This window comes from Rhinolophus sinicus, linkage group LG03 (assembly GCF_036562045.2).
Source record: "Rhinolophus sinicus isolate RSC01 linkage group LG03, ASM3656204v1, whole genome shotgun sequence".
Lineage (NCBI taxonomy): Eukaryota > Metazoa > Chordata > Mammalia > Chiroptera > Rhinolophidae > Rhinolophus > Rhinolophus sinicus.
Genome location: NC_133753.1, coordinates 33,489,220 through 33,514,947, shown reverse-complemented (window position 1 = coordinate 33,514,947; position 25,728 = coordinate 33,489,220). Strand labels below are relative to the sequence as shown.

The 25,728-nt window shown below is 34.1% G+C and overlaps 1 protein-coding gene across 1 annotated transcript in view; it reads left to right on the top strand.

Moving 5' to 3' along the window:
- Window positions 1-25,728, top strand: part of SNAPC1 (small nuclear RNA activating complex polypeptide 1) — a 27,788-nt gene extending 2,060 nt beyond the window's left edge. The window contains exons 2-10 of the mRNA XM_019750786.2: window positions 325-484; window positions 645-785; window positions 2,122-2,226; window positions 6,460-6,618; window positions 8,119-8,187; window positions 8,906-8,968; window positions 12,168-12,318; window positions 21,785-21,883; window positions 24,302-25,728. Of these exons, the coding sequence (XP_019606345.1) occupies window positions 325-484; window positions 645-785; window positions 2,122-2,226; window positions 6,460-6,618; window positions 8,119-8,187; window positions 8,906-8,968; window positions 12,168-12,318; window positions 21,785-21,883; window positions 24,302-24,354 (1,000 nt within the window). The 3' untranslated portion in view covers window positions 24,355-25,728. The remainder of the gene's footprint in view (window positions 1-324; window positions 485-644; window positions 786-2,121; window positions 2,227-6,459; window positions 6,619-8,118; window positions 8,188-8,905; window positions 8,969-12,167; window positions 12,319-21,784; window positions 21,884-24,301) is intronic.

The following is a 25,728-nucleotide window of genomic DNA, read 5'->3' as shown; positions in this document are numbered from 1 at the left end:
TGTATTTTATTCTGTAACATAACCATAGTTATTTTAACATACTAAATGTTTTACATTTTAAGTGGGAATAATTTGTAATCTTTCCCCTTTTGCTCCCCAACTCAGCAAGTCAAGTTGATGCTTTATGAAGATGCATCATGTTTACCTAGTGTATGCCCATGCCTCAGTGGAAGAAACACAGCAGAAAATTAGATCTTTGTGCTTGAATCATAAGGGATCAGATGTGGAATGCTCATCCAGTTTTTAGCAACAGCTAGAATATACCTCTTCTAAATTTGTTCATTGCTTATTAAATTCATAATATATTTTCTCTTTGTTTTCTAGTGGTAGAATGAGAAATTTAGAAAAGAACACATTTACAAAAGAAGCTTTAGCTTTGGCTTGGCGATACTTTTTACCTCCATACACCTTCCAGATCAGAGTTGGTGCTTTGTATCTGCTATATGGATTATATAACACCCAACTGTGTCAACCAAAACAAAAGGTAATATTTGGTGAGTTGTTTTCCCCCAACAGAAATATGAAACAGGTACAATATTTTTACAATAAACTGATTTAAATAGAAATGCCAGTGTTTCAAAATTGTAATACATTTGTGAAAGAAGGTTTACATTTAGTAATGTTTTTACCCGTTTTGTTTGCAGATTAGAGTTGCCCTGAAGGATTGGGATGAAGTTTTAAAATTTCAACAAGATTTGATAAATGCACAACATTTTGATGCAGCGTATATTTTTAGAAAGCTACGACTAGACAAAGCATTTCACTTTACAGCAATGCCCAAATTGGTATGTTACTAAAATAGATTGTTTTTTCAAAATGAGAAATTATGCTTCATTGTCCAAAAAGTACCTTAGTCTCCATAAAGTGGAAAGGATATTATGTAGTTTCCAATGCTTATAGAAAGGCTTCTTAAAATAGGAGAATATGCTTTCTGATTACTTTTTGTTGCAAACAAAAATTCAGCCTTTGCTTCTAGATGCATTGCATTTCTGGCTGCCATCTGTTAAGCAGATTGTTAGAAGAGGAAGTGGAATTCAGCATCTACGTTGGCTCATTCCTTTATTCACATATCAGAGCTGGTGAAACAGGACCAAGGAATTTATTTTTTTAGCTTAAGTAATAAAAATTTATTAAGAATTCCTGGGATGGTGGTTATCGCCTCCCAATCTCAAGGGAGGAGACAGCATTGTAGGAAATCACTGAGAAATCACTCCTGGCCAAGACTGGGAAGAAGAAAGTCATTCCCTTGAAAATGGGTCATTCTTCATTCATCTGAGAAGGGTTGGGAGGGCAGATGCAGAGGGGACCATCACATGATACTAGGGGTGGAGTGGAGAGGTGCTCCTCAAACACCAGGGAGAAACAGATCGACTTCTCTGGGGGTTAAATTCTTGGTTACCCAGCCCATTTCTTAGCCTTGATGAGGCTGTCTCTTCCCTGGGTGTAACTTTCATCCTGTAGGTTCAGCACAAGGTAGTCAGCAGTGAGACAGAAATAATTCTGTGATGTGGCAATCATCTTCGAGGTGTTCTGGGCTGTCCGGGTCCTTGCTCAGTGCTTCTCCAAGCACCTTGGTCGCTTCGGCCTCTTGCAGGGCCTCACCCTTGGCCTGCACGATCTGCTGCCAATCTGCTGCTGCTTTTCCTGCTCTGCTTTTTCCACCAAGAAATGGGCCCGCTGGGCCTCCTGCTGGGCCACTTGTTTGGCTTCTCCAGCAGCTGTATGCTCTGGGCTAAAGCTCAGCTCTGACTACGCCAGAGGACCAAGGAATTTTAATGTCAGTTGGTGAAAAGTTGAAACTTCCACTAATAAAATAGGATATGTCTTTGATCTTTTGACAGTTGAGACACTAGATTAAAAGAGCATTAGGTTCTGGTTCTGGCTCTGCCATCAGCTGGCAAATTAAGGAACTTCTTGACTCTCACCTGACTGTAAGCATGTGGCATGGCACACCTTCAAAGTTATTTCAGAAGTATTAACAGTCTTTGAAAAATGGATTATTTAATATATATTTAGCGCTGTTTTTGTTTCGTTAATGTTTACTGATAGACAATTTTTACTGCTCTCCCACTGTTTTCTGTACTTAATAAGATACTTTAAAAGATATTCATTATCATACAGCTGTCATACAGAATGAAGAAAAAAATTCAGCGAGCTGAAGTTACGGAAGAATTTAAGGACCCAAATGATCGTGTAATGAAGCTTATCACTTCTGATGTATTAGAGGTAAATTTGCATTTATTCTCTTGAAACTCTTTAAAAATTGTTTTATTGTAAACTATATATTGAGGTTATACCTTCACCTACTAGATTCTGAAAATTTTTCTAATGATTTTAAACAATTGTAGAATGCTTATTTTCTCTAAAGTATCAGAAATAATAATACATTCTAAATATATAAAAATATATGGAATAAATCTTGAAACACAGAAAGAAACAGAAAGATGTAGAAGACTGGAGTTGGACTCAGGATAATTAGATGGAAATATTGAAGCCACCATTTGTATTTGACTTTAGATAGATTATAAAACAAGAATTTGAAGTGACTTTATTTTTATTTTGTTTATTTTTACAATATGTATTCATTTCCTGAGTTCCTTTTTACAATGCTTATTTAAAATCCCACCACTGTAAAACAGGCTATTCTGATAAAACAAAAATTTGAAGTCAAGAATTATGCCTAAGAGGTACAGTCTTAAAACAGCTTTACCATCTAATGCATTTTGGTGTTTTATGTGACTTATACAGTATTGAGAAAAAATGTTTCACATGGATAAGGAGTGATACTCACTTAGAGAGTTTTACATGCATAGAGAAACATTTCCCTGAGGTTAAAATAAAACCCCACCACAGGACTACAGCCTTCTAATCAATGATACACTCTCATTTCAAAAGAATGGATATATATTACATGGAGAGAGAGAGAGAGAGGGCACTTGCATGAAGAAGTGAGTGTGAGCAGCATCTGGGGGGGGGTCTTGGTCATGTATTTTAATATCTTTGAGCCTTAGTTTCTCACTTCTTAATATTAGGATTATAATCTTTATTTCATCCAGTTGTGAGAATTGAAACCAAATTATACCTGAATAGTTCTGATAGTGGCATATGGCCCATGGTAGACTCTTCTTTTTTTTTTTTGTCAACCCTGTACAGTCTTTTCTTATGTGTATCAGGAGTGAAAGAGGGATCAGATCAAATGCCTTTATTTTTGAGCAAGAATTATTAATCTTTAATTATTAATCTGGGGTCCATAGATAACCTTGAGATGGTCCATATGTCCCCTCCCCCCCCAAATTGTATGATAAATTGAGTGTCTTACATACGGATGCTTGGTTAGGGTGAGGTACCATAACTGTCCTAAGGTTTTCAAAGGTTTTCATGTTCCAAAAAGGTAAGAATTACTGCTTTAGAAGGACATTGTTTACTAAATGTCTAAAGACACAGCATAGTGTGGGAGCTATATGGGATGTTTTGCATAGATTATTTTACTCCTCACAACATTCTTACAAAATAGGTGTTTTAGACATTTTTAAAATTATTTGTTAATTTTATAAAAAGTAGGTGTTTTTATCCCTGATTTAAAGTTGAGGACACTGAAGCACGCATATTAAGTTAGGAAGTGATGGAGCCAAGTTTTGTATGGCTGCAGTGCCCAGTTGTTGGCTTCAGTGCCCAGTTGTTGGACAGCAGAAGGTCTGGTCTGAGCTGGGCCTGGGCTTAGAAATACGTACATATATCATTCAGTAAACACCTGAGTGAAGGGTAACAAGAACTAGGATCTTTGGTCCCTAGCAGCTTGGCGAAAAAGAGGTGGGAGAGATTATATGTAGAAAAATAAATGTGATAAATGAACTTTGTATAATAGAAAGAATTTGTATTTTGTCTTCTTGGTAGTGGGGAGTTATGTAACAGTTTTAGAGATTGGAGAGACTTAAAGTATATATTTAGGCTTAGGGAAGGAGCCAGTCAGCAGGAGAGGTTGTGTAAAAGAGAAGGAACAAGATTCCTGCTATGGAGGAGTCAGGTGGATCTGTTAGTGGTTCCCTGGTGCAGAGATTAGCTTTGAGCAGGAGAAAGCACACTTCTTCCTTTGAAATGTGAGGGAAGGAGGTGAAAATGGATTCATATAATTGTGAAGAAGAGAAATAGAAAGAAAACGGACCTGGTAGCCTGAACTTGAAGAGAGGGCCATGGGAGTTCAAGGAACTGTGAATTGAGAAAGTCTAGAATAGCCATTGTGCAGAGTGAAAGATTTTGGGTATCAAAAAGGATTTACCAAGAAGTACTGATGTGAATCATAGAGAGAGAGAGGCAGAGGATGTTTTAGAACAGCAAGACATTGTTCTATCAATATTCTCCTAATGAAAAAAGATGATTTGAATCCAGTTGGTATAATTTTTGATTGTTGACTACAATGGTGTTAGAATGTTCATTTTTTTCCAATATGCTTTCAACATGCTTTTTTATTTTCAGTTCTTTTACTATTAGGTTGGTGCAAAAGTAATTGTGGTTTTTGCAGTTATTTTTAACCTTTTAAAGCACAATTACTTTCGCACCAACCTAATACAATATGTTGAATTAAAGGTTCCTCTGTTTTAAAAAAGCATGTGTATCAGCACACAGGTATGAAAGATTTTAGAGAACAGAACTGGGGTGATGCATAAAGGCCTGTTATTTTAGGGTGATAGGAGAAGAGGGTCAGAAGGGCCAGGCTATGAAATGTCTATTCCTGAAAGCTGCTCGGAATGAAATAGTTAGCATGATGTCATCCTGACTTTATCGCTGACCTTTGGCTTGCCACAGATCTGCTTTGAGAGCCTTTTTCCTCAATAGCTCTGTTGACTCTAGTCATCTATTCGGCATAGCCTTTGACCCAGTCTCACTGATAATCCTAAATTTAATACTTTTCTACTTTCCATCTGCTGCTTGTAAATGTTATTAAGTCTAAATGTTATTAATTCTAACTCTGCTGCTTAAATATGACCTTAAGCTAATTGTTTCATTTGTGTCTGTTTTTTCATTTATACAATTATAATAATGGCCATTATGTGTTGAGTTTTCAACATTTGCCAGGAACTATGTTAGATGTTTTATGTATGTTAGCTCACTAATCATCATAGTAACCTTGCAGAGGAGGTGGTATTTTCCCAGTTTTAAAAACAAGAAAACTGAGGCTCAGAGAAGTTAAGTAATTTGCATAGAGTAAGGTGCAGACACCAGATTTCAATATGCAAGTCTGTAGGGCTCCGAAGTCCAGACACTTTCCTTTATTCCTTAATCCTTTAGTTTCGTATAGTGTTTTACATTATATAGAACATTCACTGTGTAAGTTCACTTAGTACTATTACAGTGGCACTGGGTGGTACTACTTAATTTTGTGCAAATGTGGAACGGGATTCTCAGATTGAGGGATTTTCTCAAGCAAGTGATCTAGCAGGTGACAGAACTCATGCTCAAAACGAGGTCCAGCTGGTGGTCTTTCCCCTGTGTTGTATTGTACGTAGTGAAATACTGGGAGCACAGCATGTTGGAAACTAAAAAGTGAGGGGCTCCCTATGTTGGGACACTGTTCCCCTTCGAAGGTCCTGCATATGGGAGCACTCATCACTATGGAGCATTTTCCGAGTCCTTGAGCAAATGGGTTTGAATTCCATCAAAATCTACTCGAAATGAGTTGAGTAGCCTGACTGGGGATGACTGAGCTGTGGCAGTGGCCGTCTGTGAAGGAAGTGTGGGTCGTTCTCTGCTGGTCTTCGTGCCAAGTCCTAGTACTGGTTTTATCCGATTTCTTAAGTGGGCCTGCAGTGTACTTTCTTTCTCCTTACCCCACACAGACCTGCCCATTTGGCTGGAGGCTTGTGGGGGAGAAAGGTCTAATTAATAAATTATGTCTCAAATAGTGTCATAACTCCCCCTCTGTTTCTTTTATTCCTGAATCTTAACACTGAAGTAATGATAAAGCTTATGGGGACAGGCACACAGGTTTTGAGATGTATTGAAAGTCAGCACATCTCTGTGGAGGATTGGATAAGAGTCCTTATACAGGACTTACCAGCTGAGCATAAATAACTGTATAATAAATAGCCTTGATGTGACAATGTGAAATAAAAATGATCTTAGTTATCAGTAGTGATATTTAATGATCTGTTATATTACAAATAGTTTTTGTTACATCCTAAAATGCAGTCCTGTGTTAACTAATTCGTCTTTCCCCATACAGTGTATATTATTAGTTAATATTTGTTGAGTTGAATTCCATGAATCCATTCCCCTGGAAAGCAGCCTCTTCATTAACAAAGTTGTACTATTTTGTTTGCATGACTATGTTATTTTCGGTATACAGTGGCACGTTATCCTTATCAACTCAGTCACTTTGGAATGCCATTTTATTTTGTGTTGGTTTTGCCTTTAAATTTCTCCTCTAAAGTTGAAATAAAAGACTCATCTTTTCACTTTTAGGAAATGCTGAATGTTCATGATCATTATCAGAACATGAAACATATAATTTCAGTTGATAAGTCCAATCCAGACAAAGCCCTCAGCTTGATAAAGGATGATTTTTTTGACAATATTAAGAACATAGTTTTGGAGCACCAGCAGTGGCACAAAGACAGGAAGGTATGTGGCTGCTTGTTTGAGACATTACCTTTGTATTTGCGTTATGCACAGATGGCTAGACATGGGTGACAACCTTGACACCTGGCTTAGTGCAGCAGAGCGGCGATTGAGGGGGCTTCACTTTTCTCTGCCACTTATTAGCTGTGTGATGTTATTTAACCTTACAGACAGGTTTTATGTATAATTATGTATATAATTAAACAATTATAATTAATAACCATAATATTATACATAATTAAATAGTATACATGATATATGTACATATATAATTATAGAGGACTAAGTCATCTTGGTATACCCCTGATTTATTGCAATCTTTATGATTTAACATTTTCCAGAGGTTGCATACTGGCAGTCTTTGGGCCAAATCTTGCATATAGAAGTGTTTTGTTTGACACAGGATTGATTCTAACATTGTTTTAAAATTTTAAATTAATCACTAACTTTTAAATATGTGTAGACTTGTGAAATTCCAGACGTCTCACTTCTCTTAAAAATCAGGTTTGGTAGCACTGGTTCCACTTTGCTACGTGGCCCCAGATGGCTGGATGTGAGTGGTTGCTTCTGTCATTGTCACAGAGCACATGCTTCTCTGTTTACCACATGTTCTTGGTTTATCCATTTATAGATCTCATCAACACAAATCTTAGTTTTCTGATCCAAATACTGAGATTAGAGCTACCCATATTCCACATTAACCTTTTCAGCTGGAGAAACTTTTTGACTCTGGAAACCTAAAGGCCAGCCTTGCTAAATTTACCTTTGAAATCACTACTCCGTCTTATTTTAGTGAATACTTCTAAACGAAAAAAAAGTAAAAGTAGGCAATTTCTGATTACTTACTATGTGTGAAATAATGTGTTAGTGTTTTCCCAAGTGCTAGATAGGTGTTACTATCTTATGTATCGTTTTTCAGAAAGATTTGTTGCCACTTTTTGACTTTCCATTATATAAGGAAACTGGCTCCAACTTAATTTTAGAAAAAGATATACAAAGAGAGTGATGAGATGACATTCTTGGGAAGAAGGAAATACTTTGCTTTCTTTACCTGTGTTTATTTTAATGAGATAGCACATTTTAGAATGCATGAATACTTTAAGTGTCACAAATGGGTTACACAAATAATCAAGGCATTTAATGTAAAAATCTGTTATAGTACTCTATTTTAATAATGCTCTTCAATGAGCATTGAAGAAGGACTGCTCTGAAAACCTGAAGGAAATGAGAATAAACTAGTTTTCTTAACTACCACATAAAATGCATGTTACCCTTCATTAAGAGGATTTAGGCATTTTATTGATGAATTTAAGAATTATTCTGAAACCTGACCCATGACCTTAATGTCATGTGGTGAACCATGATGCAGTAACATGAAATGATCTTCCAGTTTTTCAGTAATTAAAAGTAAATGATTTTCATTGTTCTGAAATTGATTTGTAATTACTTCTTAGATAATTTGAATTGTTAATGTGTATACATAAATTTTTTTGCTCTTTTTAGAATCCATCCTTAAAATCAAAAGTTAAAGATGGAGAAGACAAGAGAGAAGGAAAGTCACAAGAATCAGAGGTCAGAAAAATTCACTATATGTTTGTTTACTGGGCAGGAATTTGATTAGCTTCTTTTTATTTTATGTGTGGCTGTGATTCTGTATACTAAGCATTATGCTCCTTGGTCAGTATTATAATAAATATCTTAGAAAATTCTGAAATGTGGGTTCTGTGAAGAGCTAGTCTGTTCTTTACTGGAAACCTTGTGAAAGACCACATCAGGTATAGATTGGGAGGGAGGATGTTGATGGTTTTTAGCAGGGGAAGGGAAGGATGATGGTGGAATGTGCCCTGAGTCCTTATAGGGGCAGAGCAAGGCTTTTGTAATATGCCTTTTCTCACTCCCTGTCAGCCTTTCAACCAGCGTGGAGCTCAAGCTACTCATTACTGCTTTCTGCCTCCAGAGTTTTCATCCATATCAGTGGATGAGATAAGGAGACATATTTGGGCATAGGCAGATGAGCAGGGAATGGCCTGTTCACCAAGGCTTTCGTTCTTATTTTCTCCTTAAATCCTGAATGAAAACAATTAGTAGCTATGGGGATGGTATCATGGCACCTGCTATGGGAATGTGGTGTGTGTTTATGTGTCTTTACTGGACCCTCAGTATGTGTCCAATAAATGTTAATTTCTGTTACCCTACCTTCTGTCTGAAATCTTATTTCTGTGGGTATTCATAATTTCACTTAACATGTGTGTTTTAACGTTTTCCCCTTCCTGTTTATTTTTACTTCCAGAGATGTGAAAGGGCAGAATCATTAGCAAAAATAAAATCAAAGGCCTTTTCAGTTGTTGTTCAGGTAAGTTATTTCCTTTTTTTTTTTTTTTAAGCTTACAAAGTTGTCTTTATTGGTTTCTTATTGCCTCACAGAGTGTCAGGGTCAACCCCTCCTGGTAATAGGACATTTGAGGAGATAAATACTTATTTTGTCCCCCACTCATCAGTAAGGGGAGGTTTAATAAAAATAGTAATATAATAATAATAAAAATAATAATGACTGTGCTCAGTAACAAATTGTTCCCTATAATCTCCTAATACATAGTCGGTTGAAGCTTTGAGAAAAAGGACCCCCCTCTTATTTCTGGGAAGGGCCAGAGTGTGCTTGTGGACCCTCCAATGGTCCCGTTGGGTGCCCATCTGCACCAAGTAGCCCTTATAAATGCCCTCCCCGTCACATACCTGTTTAGGAAGTACCGTTTCTTTTGGACGGGTTAGATGACCATGTCATTTGGCTCATGGAGCCCCTCCCTGTTTCCAAACTCAACGACCTCTTCCCCAGAGGGAAAGGACCTGTGGGTATATATTCCCCTAGTTTCCTCTCCCCTCCAGCCCTCAAGTTATTTTTTTAGTAAGGTAATTTAGAAATTGACTTAATGCTTTTTAAATTACATTTTTACTTTTTATCAAAGTGGTACATGTACATAGTTTTTAAAAAGTCTAATAATACTATGTAACTTGTATAATCCAACAGTCTCTTGCTCTACCACTTCCTACCCCTGTGTTCCTAATCTTAGGAGGCAATCATCTTTATCTTCTCTTTTAGTTATTTTTTCTGGCAATTTACCTGGAATTTGATGCCATTGTTCTTTTTTTTTTTTAATGCTATTGTTCTTTATTGTCTTCCAGCTTTTGTATTCCTGATCATAGAAGGTTTTAGGATTTTTCTCCTTGTCCTTGGAGTTCTGAAATTTCATGATAATTTAACTTGCTGTAGGTCTTTTTTCTGTCATTGTTCTTGGCTGTCATGGTGGGCATATTTAGCCTTCAGTACTGAAGTGTTTTTTGTATTGTTTCTTTGTAGTGTTCTTTGCTGCATTTTTGCTCTTTTTCTTTTCTTGAACTTTTATTTTCTTATTTTCTTTCTTTTTCAATCTCTTTATTTTCAGGGAGATTTCTTAAACTTTATCTTTTGAACCGTTACATTGAATTTTTAAATTTCTGTTGATGTGTTTTCATTACTAAGATTTTTTTTCTTCTTCTCTAAATCAGTTTTCTTACTTAAAAAAATGTATTCTGTATCTTTTTTCCCCCTGAATGCATTATCTTACCTCTTTGAGGATGTTAATTATAGTTTTACGAAGTTTCCTTCTTTTCCCCCAGAATTTCTACTTTTATTTATTTTAATCTCTTCTTTAATTTTGGTGGCTTTTTTCAAATGTTTGAAGAACCTCAGATCATATTTAAGAGTGGTTATGTGGAGATTCAGCCATTAAACATCTATATTTCTTTCTCTTGGATCTAGTCATTTTTACCAGACGGCAATCTTCCATTCCCTGTGGGGGAGGAAAGTGGTAAATAAGCCCAGCTGCTAATGTTTGGGAGCCTATGGAGAGAATCAGCCGAGAAGCTTACCATTCCTAATGCAGGTTTCACTTAACTTCCCTATTTTCAGTAAGAGGCTGTTTTCCCTTCCTCAGCTACATCAGTTTCCTCAAGCGTACAGCTTTTCGGGTTTAGCCTCTCTAGGGAGCAAATATTTTTTCTTCAGGAGGAGGTCAGTTTAGTTTTGAGGCTGGGAAACGGGACACTATTCACTATGTAGATTTTCAACATATCTGCCCATTTTTCTTTTTAGTCCTGTTTCTGATGACTCCAGTTCCCGATCCACTTGGATCAGCTTGCTTTATAGCAGTTTCCTCAATATAGGTGATACGGTTTCAGCTTTCTTCTTTCTTTTGTCAGGTGTCACTCACTTTCCCACCCCCAATTTTTTTTTTTTTTATAGCTGCTTTGTTTCTTATTATGTGTGTTTTGTGAGTTTGTTCATTTTTGTTCCTTTACTCTCATTTTAGTGGGTTTTCAGGAGGAAGCACTGATAAATTTATAAGATAAATCCCATATGTTATCCTGGGTGTTTTTTTCATGAATCTAAGAATGTCTTTCTTCTGTGGGAAATTACTGTTATTTTCTGGGTGTAGAAATAAAAGGGAATAAATAAAAAAATTAAAAGTGACTGTAGATTAGTTAAGTATTATATTTGCTATACCATAGTAAATTGAGTACAAAATATTGTTGAATTAAAGCACCAAGAACAATAAATTATTCCAAATGCTTATATACCAGAACTATTTCCATAGTATATAGTGGTAATTGATGTTTAATGTATATCTTAAGACATTATGAAATAATTTTTAAAAATTATTAAGCAATTAAATTATAATCCCCATAAATTGTTATAAGTGTGTGTCATTGCGTAATTGTGGTTTTTCTCCTTTATTGAGATACAATTAACATAAGAGTGCATGGTAGCTTTTAAACAATTGTTAATATCTACCTACACCGCATATATGACATTAACTCCTGTGTTAGGTCTCTGCTTAAGCAAATAAGGGAATTCATTGACTGATGTAACTAAAAAGTCCGTAGACTGTCCCTCCATTTCTCATCTTTTATGTTGCTTTCACTGTGTCCAAGTGTGGTTCATGACAGCTCCGCCTTGCATGTTTCCAGCTTTAGGTTCAGTGGAAACAGAGAATTTTCCTTCCTAACAGTTAAACAGAATTCTAAAGTTGAGTTATATCAGCTATGAAACAGATCATATGCTCACCCTGAACAAGTCACAGTGGCCACTGGGATGTGAAACTCATTTTGACTAGATGGGGGCCACATGGTCCGACCTGGAGCCAGGCATAAGGCAGTTCCACTCCAAATACATGGTGGTAACCAAGGAAAATAAAATACTAGAAGAAAAGGAGAGAAGTTTATTAGGCAGTGAAAAACAGTACTTGTCCTTTATACCTCCATTTCCCAATCGTGCAACTACAACTACATTTTAACCCATTTGGAGTAGATGGTGAAGACAGCTGCAGGGAACTTTTCCTGTTGTAAAGATAAAAGACTATATACATGCAACAGGTATTAAGTAAGCCAGTATAATGGTAAAGTACTTTAGGACAAATATTTTTGTAAATTTGTCCTTATTTTTGTGTGTTTTGTCTTTATATCAGTTGGATTCATTTTGTGATTCATTGTGGTTAATTGGGTTTCTAACTCTTAAGGCCTCCAAGTCAAGAAGGCATCGTCAAGTCAGAGTTGACTCTTCTGACTCTGATTCTGCTTCTGGTCAAGGACAAATCACAGCAACTAGGAAGAAAGGAAACAAAGAAATATTGAAATCAGCAGGAAAGAAGATGTCTTCCAGAAAAAGAGGTAACTTTTTAAAGTCTTTTTGAAACTCACCTAGGGTGAATGGGTCTTATTTACAATATCCCCTCACTTTCTTTTTCTTATTAAAAAGGATTAGATACTTGTTTGATTGAGAACATTGTGAAATTAAAAATAGATTAATCATCTTACATATTTAGAATCTTAACTACTGAAAGGGACCCGTAGGAGTCATCAAATTCATCATTTCATAGATGATGAAATTTAGGCTCATGTAGATTAAATACCTTTTCCAAAAGTGCTATAGCTAGATAGTTATATAATCAGTCTAGAATTTTCCAAGGCATACTTTATTATTAATTTTTGTGAATTAACAAACTTATTTGTAGAATAAGGTATAAGTCATGAAAAGAAATAACATTTTATAAACCATGTTTCTACCTAGTTGCTGCACTGATTAAGCTGTACCTGTTTTTCTTTTGAAATAGTGTATCTATAAAATTACCTTTGATATTTGGTTCTTAAGAAGTAATTATATATATTAATAATTTAATTTTTTTAATTTACACAAATGATATGTATTAACCATAAAGTTGGAGTCTGATTAGCAGGCTCAGAGGGAAAAAAGAACGTTAGAAACATTAGTAAATATTTAATGCCTAATATAAAACACACTCCTAGCTACTGCAGCAGTATATGAAGATATATTACAGCCTTTTAACATGTGTTTTTCCCTATATTGAGGCAGTTGAGGGAGAATTGAAGTTAAATAGTTTTAATATAGTCGCGATATGATTAAGTTCTATTGCTTGAAGTGCAGTGAGAATTCAGAGGAGGAGGCACCACATTTGTTAAGGATAACCAAAAAAACTTCCAAAGGAAAATTTTTTTAGTTCTTTTTATAAAGCTAGCAGATATTGTGAAGAAAAGTCTTAGACCAATTTCACTTACGAGTATTACTGAAAAAATCCTAAATTATACGTGTTAAAAGAATCCCATATACAAAACACCTTGACTGAGTGCATTCATTCTAGGATGCAGGGATGGAATCTATCAATATAATTTGCCATATTAAGTGGGTTAAAGGGCAGAATGTGAACTCATTGTACTATGGTAGTTACCCAAGAAGACATTTGATAAAATCCAACATACATTCTTGATTTTTTTAAAAAATCCTCTAGATTAGGGGGTCAGCAAACTTTCTGTAAAGAGCCAGATAGTAAATATTTTAGTCTTTGTGGGCTTTCTGTCACAGGTACTCAGCTCTGCCTTTGTACGGTGAAAGTAGCCATAGATAATACATAAACAAATGAGTGTGTTCCAGTAAATTGTATATACAAAAACAGGTGGTGGGCCACATTTGTCCTCTGGCTATAGTTTGTCAACCCCTGCTCCAGATAAAACAAGTAGATGGTTATTTCTGTAACTTAATTTTAAGGAGTGTGTGTGTATAGTATGTGTGTCTGTGTTATTAGACCAAAGGCCACCTCATGTTTGATGGTAATACACTGAAGTATTACAATTTTATTTAACATTGCTTTTGAAGGGCCAATCAATGTAATTAGTCAGGAGAGTGAAGTGAGGTATAATTTCAGAAAGAAATGCTACAAAATTATCATGATTTGCAAATGACTAATTTTATGCCTTAAAAATATTCTAAAGAGAATTTGCTGAAAAAAATTAGGAACAAAAAATTTGTAAGGTAAAATATACCACTGCAGACCTTACATAATAAATTAAAAGGATAGTAAGGAAAAATTATGAATAATTTTATGCTAATAAGTTAGATAGCTCAGATAAAAATGGATATATTTCTTAAGATAAATTTCCAAAATCGACACAAGAAGAAATAGAAAATCTAAGTACTTCTGTGTTTAGTAAAGAAATTAAATTCCCAGATGGCTTTACTGGGAATTCTAGCAAATGTTTAAAAAGGAATAATATCAATCCTTTTCTGAGGGAACACTTCCCAGCTTATGGACCTTACAGGAAAAGAAAACTAAAGACCAATATCCCTCCCTCATGAACATAAATATAAAAGTCCTTTGAAAATATTAGCAAATTGAGTCCAACAATATATTAAAAGGACAATTGTAATAGGACAAACTAGGGTTTATCCCAAGAATATAAGGCATCATTCACCATATTAGCAGAATAAAGGAGAAAAACTATAATCTCAATATATGTAGACAAAATATTTGACAAAATTCAGCATCTATTTATGATTTTAAAAAATGAGCAAATTAGGCTTAGAAGAGAACTTCCTCATCCTGATAAAGGACTTCTATTAAAAACTACAGCTAACATCATACTTAATGGTGAAATAATACTTTCCCCCTAAAATTGGGAACAATGCCTGCTCTGATTGCTCTTATTATTATACATCATATTAGGGGTCCTAGCTATTGAAGTAAGACAAAAAAAGGAAATAAGAGACATTGAGATTGGAAAGGAAGAAATAATACTATTTGCTTGGAAATGAAATTATTTTTTACACAGAAAATCTCAAAAAAATGTACGTAATAGCTACCAGAACTAATAGGTGGGTTTAGCAAGGTTATAAGGTTCAGGGTTAGTATTTATACTAACAATGAATAATTAGAAATTGAAATTTTAGAAAAAGTACAGTAATACCAGAAACACAAATTACTTTGCTATATAGGTAACAAAATATATGCAGGCCTGAAAACTACAAAAAAAAAGATAAAAGAAATCAAAACAAATTTAAATAAATGGAGAGATATATGATGTTCATGGATTAAAAGACCCAATATTGTTAAAATGTCAACTAATCTTAAATTGTTCTCTAGATTAAATGCAATCCCAATAAAAATATCCCAACAGGGTTATTTGGTATAAATTAACAAGCTGATTCTTAAGTATATATGGAAATTCAAAGAAACTAAAGTACCCAGAACAGTTTTGAAAAATAACTATAAAGCTTCAGGAATCAAGACAGTGTGCTATCTGCAAAACAATAGACATGCAAATCAATGGAAAAGAGTAGCGAATTTAGAAATAGAGCCACACGTGTATGGCTATTTATTTTCTACAAAGGCGCAAAGGCAATTCAATGGAGAAAGGATAGTCTTTAGTAAATTATGCTGATACCTTTTTATATCCATATGCAAAAAAATAGATCCTCGACTCATACCTCCCGTCATATACAAAAATTAATTCAAAATCGATCATGGATCCAAAAATAAAATCTAAAACTTGTGAAAGAAAACAGAAAATGTGATCTTGGTTTGGGCAAAGATTTTTTTATATGTAACATGAAAAAACACAAGTCATAAAAGAAAAAATATTGGTAAATTGGACTTGCTCAAAATTAAAATTCATTGGAAGACACTGTTAAGAAAATGAAAAAATAAGCCACACACTGGAAAAAATATTTGCACAATGCAAACCTGATAGAGGTCTCACATTCAAAATATATAAAGAATTCTCAAATCTTAGTAAATAAACAACCCAATTAAAAAGTGGGTAGGTAAAATATTTGAACAGACACTTCAAGGAAAATATGTGGATGACAAATAAAGACATGAAAAACTCAACATCTTTAGTTATCAGAGAAATGCAAGTTAAAACCACAATGACGTTCTATTCCCTGTCAGAATGGCTGCAAAACCCAAAACATACAATGACAAAAGGTGAGGATGCAGAACAATTGGAACCTTCATATATTTCCAGTGGGAATCCACAATGGTACAGTCACTTTGGAAAACTGGCAGTTTCTAATAATGTTAAACATATACTTACTGTAGGACCCAGTAGTCCTACTCCTTGGTATTTACCTGAGAGAAATGAAAACATATATTCACACAAAAATTTGTATGCAAAAGTTTATCGTGGTTTTATTCATAATTGAAAAATTGCCAGTAGCCGAAATAATCTTCAGCTGCTCATTGGATAAATAAACTGGTATAACCGTACAGTGGAATATTACTCAGCAATAAAGGAACTACTTGAAACACTGTAATGACATGGATGAATCTCATGTAGTGCGGAGTGAAAGAAGCCAGATACAAAAGACACATACTTTATGATTCCATTTGTGAGACATTCTTGAAAAGGCAAATCTGTAGGGACAGAAACTGGATCATTGGTTGTTGGGAAGTGGGGGTGGAGGAAGGTGTTGACTGCAAAAGAGCACAAGGGGAGTTTCTGGCGTGCTAGAACTTGACTGTATTTTGCTTGCAGTGGTGATTGCCAACTAGGCATTTGTCTAAATTCCTAGATCTGCACATTAAAAATGTTGAATTTTATTATATATTATTAATAGTTCAACAGAGGCCATGAGGAAAAGATTGATTAGTTTGATTATAATAAAAAAAATAACATGGTAGATTAAAATGTTTTTTTCTAAGGTATCAAAGATACTTAGGTTTAGAAATCGGCACAAACATTTTTTTATTAATTAACCTCACTGTGTACAAGTGCAGCAGAGAGGTAAGCTGGTCAAGGTGCTTTAATGTTAAACACCTGAAAAACAGGTTTATTTATTTATTTTTTTTATGTGGTTGAGGAACAAAGGAAGAGCAAATGTAAGACAGTAAAGAAATTAAATGAAAGATCCTTTCCATCTTAAATGTTTGACAGGTATAATTTATGAAATAGCACTTTGTTCACTAGTTGTGTTTTATTACTTAATGTAGTTACCTAAAACATTTTCGTAAACTCTGAAATTAACTTTTAAGGACAGGTTCTTGAGCACATCTGAGATTTGTTACTGAATTGACCCAGGCATGTTAGGGAGGATTTAACCCATGAGAAAGAAAACATACTAAAAGATGATCTGAATTCAGATCTTCAACCGTAACTATTCCAGCCAACCAGCTCTGGTGCTCAAGGTATTGCAAGTACTGTGAAGCAGAAGTAATTTGTTCTATTCCTCAGTAAAGATCCAGGTGCTTACTTAATGGTTTCTCTTTAATTAAAAGTTTGTTTCTTTAAGGCGAAAAGGTATTTTTGATTTCATAGTTTTTTCAAAAAAGCAAAAGATGTTGCAAAACTATTTGTAGCACATATGATACTGTTAAAATAACTAATTTTAGGTGAGCTCTTATAAATTAGTAAGAAAAAAGCCATCATCTAGTAGAAAAATGGGCTTAGGACACGAACTGGCAATTTACAAAGTACAGGCCATATGCATATAAAGATACTTAATTTCATTGATAATTAAAGAGATGTAAATTAAAACATGATTCTTATATAGTTTATTAGATTGGCAAAGATTAAAGATAACTGAATATCCATTGATGGTGAAAGTGTGAGGAGATAAAATCTGACTTGAAGTGGTGTAAATTGGCACAGCCTTTTATATATTTATTCATTTATTAGTTTCAGGTGCACAAAACAAAGTAATACTTAGACATTTATCATTTATATCCCTCACACAGTGTCAACCCCCCTCCCCCGTCCACTATCCCTCTGACATCGCACACAGACATTACATTTCCACTGTCTTCATTCCTAATGCTGTACTCCGCTTCTTGTAACTATATACATATGTGTGTGTGTGTATATTATATATATATAAACTTGTAGTTGACATTCATTATTGTTCAGCTTGAGCTTCAGGTGTACAGTGCAGTGGCACAGCCTTTTTAGAGAGCAATTTGGAATCATCTGTCACTTTTAAACATACTGCCTTTTATTTTTGTTTATTTATTTAAGATTTTATTGAGGAAAGGGAACAGGACTTTATTGGGGAATAGTGTGTACTACCTTTTAACTTAGCAGTTCAGTTGTTAGGAGTTTATCCTTTGCAAGTGACAAAACATACAGGACCTTCATTACAGGGTTATTTGAAATGGCAAAGACTGTAAACAACTGGAAACATAAAATTATTGTCATTCCATAGAAAGAAATATTTTGCAGTTATTAATGCTGGAAAAAATTATATGTATATTGACCTGAAAATATATCCAAAATATATTGATACATTGCTTAGTGAAAATATTTTTTTAAAGAAGAATATGATTCCATTTCTGTTTAGGTTGGTGCAAAAGTAATTGTGGTTTAAAAGTTTAAAAATAATTGCAAAAACTGCAATTACTTTTGCACCAACCTAATAATAAAAATATGTGTAGGCACTAACAGTGTGTGTCATTGAAGAAATCTAGAAGCATATTAAGTACTAACAGTAGTTAATTCTAAGGGATGGGATCATGAGAAATTTCTAAGTCTATAAATTTCTGTAATGTTTGAATTTTGTGATAAGCACTCTACTTGTATTAGTCTGTGGAATTATTGTTACATTATTTTTTTTTATCTTTGGATTTTTTCCTAAGTAGGAATAAATGTAACAATAATTCCATAGACTAATACATGTAGAGTGATTGGCAAAATAGTTGGAAGTATAGAGTGAGGGGTCCATTTTTCCTGGAGTGTTAAGGGTGTGTTGAAAAGTTACTGTTAATGTAAAAAAATATGTTGACCACGCCTTAAATGTGGAACCCCAAATTTTTTACTTTATTTGATAGGAAGAGGCATCATCTGAAACTTCTGAGCAAGAAACTGGTAGGAAACAGGAACACTAAAGTAAAAGGCTGTACAGAGGTGTAATGAGTATCTGGCCAGGTGGTTCATAGGAATTAGACAAGCAGACTAACAGATATGAGGGCCAATGTGTAGCTATAGGTCACCAAATATAAAGGCTGATGGAGAGGGATGAGACAAGGATGCCTAATGCCTAAGCAATGGAGGGAATGTTGAGACATTTAATAGAAGTAGGGATCGCAGGATGAAGATTCCGTTTGGCGGGAGGAGTTTGCCCCAGTCTGCCTTTCCAGGCTCAATTCCTCTAATAGCTATGTAGCTATAAAGAGGTGCACAGCATATTGATTGGATTTACCTAAATTTGTTTTATTTAAGCTTTGGCTATACCTGCTCATCATTTTGAGAATATAGCATGCATGTTTCTGGATGGGCATCAGTAATAGTAATGATATGATGGTGAAGACGACAGCAGTTATTAATTATGTAACATTTATTATCTGCCAAACTTTTTTCACATGTAACATCACCTAGCTAATAAATAGAGCTAAGACTTGACTGGCGGTCTGTCTGAATCCAAGCCTGAATCTTGAACAGCTATAATTACTGTATCTCAGGTAATTGGAAATGGGGACCTGCTGCAGCTCAAATTAGACGTGCCCTCAAGAAAGTTGTATTTTAGCTGCATGTTTAGTAATCATTTGTTTGGAGATTGAGCAATAGTCTATTACAATAGTTGCATCCCACACCATTAGCTTTGAGCATAGTAAACTATCTACCTGACATCTCCTGGGGAATTAGTTTTGTGGATAACTGAGATTAATGATTTAAGTGTCAAAATTTTACTTTTTAAAAGTTTAATTATTCTGGTTGATATCTTTCTAAAACATATTTTATTCTTTATATGTTTTTTGTTTTCTATAATGTGCATTTATCATTTTTAATAATTAGAAAAATACTGAAATGTTTCTTATGCTCTCCTATTTTCTAGAACAGAATTTCTAGAAAATTCTGAACATAATTTTCTCGTTATGACTCAGAGTTATCATGAGCATATTTTACTGTTTTTTATAAAATAATGATCCTATCAGGAAATACCTTCAATGTGTGGGGCAGATACTTAGGTCTTCATGCTGCAGTTCTTATGTCAGCTCTTATGTCTTATTTTTAAAAAAGTTTTTCTGTCATATTTGTTGTGGTGGTTGTCTTCTTTCTGTTCTCAATGTGCAGGTTTTTAGCAATTTTTTGTTTGTTTGCCCTTTTGCTGCTTCTTAATTGTAATGATTTAAGAAACTGGTTGACCATTTTAGTTTTCTATAAAATAAATTTAAGTAGGTTCTGGATAAAGGCCTGAGGAACATATCTGTGGCTGAAATTCATGAGCTCTATTTAATATGTGGACTTTGTGATAAATATCCTAAAGTTTTTGTGCTCACTTCTTGGTTTCTGGCTGCATGACAGAGGGGTAAAGCATTGTATTTGTTTTTAAGAGCTTTTGGAGATTGTTGCTTTTCATTTTTTAAGCCTATTCATTTAATGTAGAAATACTAGATCTCTAAAGTGTAGTTAATCATCACGTGACTAGATGGTTTGTTTCTGAGCTGTCAGTTTTGAACTCAGAAATTCTTCCCTTGACATTGTTGGATAGATTCTGGTAGGTTGTAAATGTGGATTTTAAAAAATCATTAATAATTGATATGGATGGACATGGCTAAAAGATTGTGAGGATTTTAAAAAATCATTAATAATTGATATGGATGGACATGGCTAAAAGATTGTGATTGTAATTTTGGGTAGATCATATTGATTATAATTTTGTGATCAATTGAAAAATTTTATAGGTTCAAAGTCTAAAAAAATGTGATTAGATATGGAAAAAGATTTTCCTAAAAGATTGTTATCTTAAAAATCATGTAAAAATTATTGTAATTAACATGTAGGACTTGGAAATAAAGGTAAAATTCTATTGTAATGACTTAATGGGAAATTGGTATTATTTTATGAAGTTTGAGTTGTGTTTAAAATCGAAAGTTATTGCTATAGTTTACTCAACTCCATTTTTGAGCAATTTCTTCATTCTGTAAAATGTGCACCCCTTTCAGATCTAGGATACATGTGTTCAGAGCAGAAAGCTTAAACTCGTTTTCATTTAATTTCTTGCCTTCTGTGCTGACAAGTACTTGTTAACATATGTGTTCTGTGAAACATTGTGTTATAAAATAGTTGAATCCATATTTAATCATTTAATAAATATTTATTGAGGCCCTACTATATGCCAGACACTTTTCTTAAGTGCTGGAGTACCTCATCTTAAACCGGAAACCTATCATTGTGAATCTTACATTCTAGTGGGAAGAGGCCAAGACTGTAAAGAAATAAATTATATCAGGTGGTAGAAGTGTTGTGGAGATGACTAAGCAGCATACACAATAAAGAGTGACTGTGTTGGGGGCGTTGCTGTTGGGACATGGAAGTTATGTGCTAAATGAGACCTGATATGACAATGGTGTGTGATAAATTTATTAGGATATTTTAGAATATTTTTTCAGGCAGTAGAAGGTTGATGTAGAAAACCTCCAATGATTTGGAAAATGAAAAGTCAATGGCAACTTATGATTAGAGAGATATATTAAATAGAGCATGTGTGGTGATTAAGTGTGTCTTCACTCGAAAACAAGGCTATAACTTTAAAATTATGTTTGTGATTAATTAATAAAGTTGAAGTAACACACATGATTACTCCCTGATGTCAGCAGATACAACCTGTGCTATGTGTGATAAAGAGTCAATGAGATACCTGTTTGGCTAATTTTGTTTCCTCCCCTTTTCTCCATTTTCTTTACTTTAATGGAAGACATATACTTTAAAATGCATATTTCTACTTACCATTACAATTTTAGCTTCTAAAATCTAATTTTTATGCTGTAATAATGGCATTATTTGTGTAAAAATTTTTCTTAAATATTAACATGCTTTGTTTTCATATAAAATTATTTTCATCCATTTCTAGATGACACACAGAATATACATAAGGAAGATAAATGTTTAAGTCTGAGTATGCCTGTAATTACAGAAGAGGACGAGGAGAACGAAAGTTACAGTGAAACAGGTACAGATGAAAATTTTGTCAAACTACTGAAGGAAAGCTATGCTCTTAGAACATCAAGGTTTAGAACCCTTGAAGAACGTGGTGGTTGGCTGTGAGATCTTGTGATGTTTTTATCTTTGGCACTTTGGAGAATCTTAGTATTAATCAAACCATTAATCAAGACACTTAAAAGTAGTAATTGGTAATCCATCAATGATAATGAATATAATGTGTATTAAAATAATGCCTAATGACTTTTTTTCCCCATTTGGCGGTATATTCATTCGCCAAGCATTTATTGAGTGCCTACTGTGTTTCAAGTACTAACTAGGTACAGAAATATAAAGATATATACTGCAAGAATTTAAGAACCATTTTAATCACAGTGGTTATAGATCTGAGCATAGTGACTGGTCCATAATGGACTTAAGTAAATATTGAATGAGTCATATCAGTCTGTCCCAAAGAACTTTATAGTTTATTGTGGGAGAAAAACAAGCCAGTGTGTTATGGTAAAGAGGAACAGGTGCTATGGAAGCATATAGAAGACAAAGAATAGACAATTAAAAGAGAGTATTTCTTCAGAAATCTGAGTGCTTCTGTGGTTTGCTTATGTCAGCATAAAACAATCTTTTATAATCTGTTGGTGAGTTTCAGACCATAGTTTCTCTCTAGTCTTGCTTGTTGGCTTTTACTGTTTGCAAACTATTAATCACATACATAAACCTTTATGGCTAGCTGGCAAGCTTGTGTTTCTTAAAAATTTGGTTTTCATTAAATCTACATATCCACATAGTTTAACAATTCAAATACTTTTGTAATACTCATTATAAGAAACCAGTCTTCTGACTCTGTCTCCCATTTCTTACTCTCTAGATACGACCACTTTTAACTCTTTATTGTGGTATTTACCTCTGGGTCTCTCAATAACATGTCATGTCATAACACGAAATATTGTCATTTCTTCATATTTCAATTCTATTGATTATCTATTGACTTCCCACTGAGGAAGTCGAGGATTTAGTTCTCTTATATTCTTCACCTCCCATCCCAAGCACATGTATGCCTCCCAGCCCCCGCTCTCCAAATATAATTATTATTTTAGTTGTATTGGTATTCAGCATTTATACAACGTTATCGGCAGCAGGGCCATGTAATATACTATGAGTCTTCGTTAATCTGTACATTTGTTTTCCCTAGAGTTAGTAATTTTTTTTGCCTTATTAATTTATTTCTTTTGTGTACTTATCATGGATTTATCCCCAGACTCTTCCTCAGTCATGTAAATCTCCTCTTAGGCATTTTATCAGTTTCACCTTTTTATTTTTTATTTTTATTTTTATTTTATTATTATTTTTTTTTCCTTTTCTCTTTTTATTTAACTGCGCCGAGAACGTCAGACACAGGAAGTTCTGCTTCCTTGACAGCTGCAGTTTCACCTTTTTAAAGAAGTCTCTTCCAGACCGTGACCGCTTTACTCTGGACAGTTCTCATGGCTGGTTGCACTCTGTCCTGGCTGCTGCTCTCTTCTAGGAATCTCTTTTCTTTCTCTTAACTTTTCCTTTGTCTTTTCTCATTCCTTGTCCTGTCACTCTGCTTTTGTTTCTCATTGGTGGGGAATGTTTCTTTTCTTTACACCTTTCATAATCTCCATGTTTTTGTATTTTCTATTATTTTATTTGTTTTTAATGACCAGTAACTGTTAGGTTCACAACTATTTCTCAAAGGACACTTATTTGCGTGTTGGTTATGGCATCTGGTATGGTAGCCAAAAAGATGTATGGTACTAGTGTTTTGGGTTAATTTTCAGGTTAACTTGAAATGAAATTGAAATCTTAGGCACTTTATCTCTCTTAGCACTGTTCTAGGTACCTTTCAGATCTGGCACATGGGGTCCATGCTTATTATAGGGAGAGCATACCCAAGAAACAGCTTCAAAGTAGCTTACTACTGTGTTTCCCCGAAAATAAGACCTAGCCAGACCATCAGCTCTAATGTGTCTTTTGGAGCAAAAATTAATATAAGACCCGGTCTTATTTTACTATAATAATGAAATTATTTTACTATAATAGTAAAATAAGACCGGGTCTTATATAATATATAATATAATGTATAATATAATAATACTGGGCCTTATATTAATTTTTGCTCCAAAAGACGCATTAGAGCTGATGGTCCTGCTAGGTCTTATTTTCGGGGAAACACAGTATTAAGTAGGATTTAGGATGACTAGGGTGTACATTAGTAAGTTTTCAACAGCACTATCATTTTGAAGAAGAAAATCACATATGTCAGGTTTAAGATTTCTTATAATTGGAGCTTTGCTGTGATGCCATTCTTATTTAATACCAATTAAACATCTATATAGTTTAAATGTATGTTAGCAGTTAAGTATTACTTTTTTAAGTCCTGACAGACTTCTTATTTTTATGTCTTTAGAGTTCACTGCACCCAAGAGGAAAAGAAAACACCGAACAAAGAGCTTGGTATAGAGTTCTGAATTTTGAGCTTTCTGACAGAAGAAAAGATTTTATGTTTTGTGTATTGAACAGGAAGGTTGCCAGGATTAAAAATAATTCTTCTGGGAAACTGTAGGTTATTTTTTTTTGAAATGGCAATACTTCAACATACTTCTAGAATAAAAGTACAAAAAATTAGAGTAAGAATTTGCTCTGAAATTAATTTTAACATTTTCTTTTGTGAAAGCTGCATAGAGATAAAATTTAGATTTAGAATGTTACAGAAATAATTCTGCCTTGTTGCACCCAAGAGAAATAAATACCTACCACCCCCCTCACACACAAAAGAAATAATCCTGTTTTTTGCAGATTATTAATATTTCCTACAACTTCCTGTGATATTATACTATGTTAGTACAGTTGTGGTAATACTAACTATTGTATTTAAAATATTTTTTCTTGAAATACTAATGTTTATTACATGTAAATGGCTATTTTGTATCTGGTAATGGTTTTGTTTATGAGGTATATTAACTATTTTATATTGTATGGCTAAGTGCACTAAGGTTTTTGCCTTATTTGCTTTATTTTTTAGTATATGAAACATACATCGGTAGTAACTTATATGATTAATAACTTAGGAAGCTCAGTTTCTACTTCTGCAATCAATTAAATATTCTTTGGTGCTTATTGTAAAGCTCCCTTTGGCATGTATGTATACATTCTGTTTGTATATGTATAGATATATGTATGCATCTGTCTGTATCTGTATCTCTATCTATATATCTTATAGTATGATTAGTAAAATATATTAAGTACAACATTACTGATTATTTCTAGTAAAACCTTTAAGAGTAGTAATAGAAATTCCAGAATGTGTCTATGGTACAGAATCGTTGGTACGCAGAAAAAAATTTTATAGCTTCCTGAATGTGCCTCTGTTAATTTCTCATTTGAGACATTTAAATGGAGGTTGTCTGTGCCATGTTGTTTGAATTGCTGCCATCTCCATATCATATGGTTGACTCAGCCTATCTTACAGTATACTCCGTGCTGTTTTCCAGCATTGTTAATTCAGGAATCCTGCAGATGTCTTGTGAGTGACATTGTGTGATATCTATAATCTTTTGAAATCAAAATACTGACGCTAGCCCAACTAAAACTTTCATTACAGTCTATGTCATCACACTAACTACTAAACAAAATTGTTTCCCATGACTGACTTCAGATGTTTCTGGTAATAGATGGGGCAGTTTTCGTAATGTGGACATTGGGCAGAGCTTCTGGGATTTAAATATTCTAGGGTTGAGCCACTCGGAGGTATGGGTCCATTATTGGCCACTTGTATATCAAGTTATTTGCTAGAACTTGTCTGATCATTAAAGTTTAGAAACACTTTACAGATTA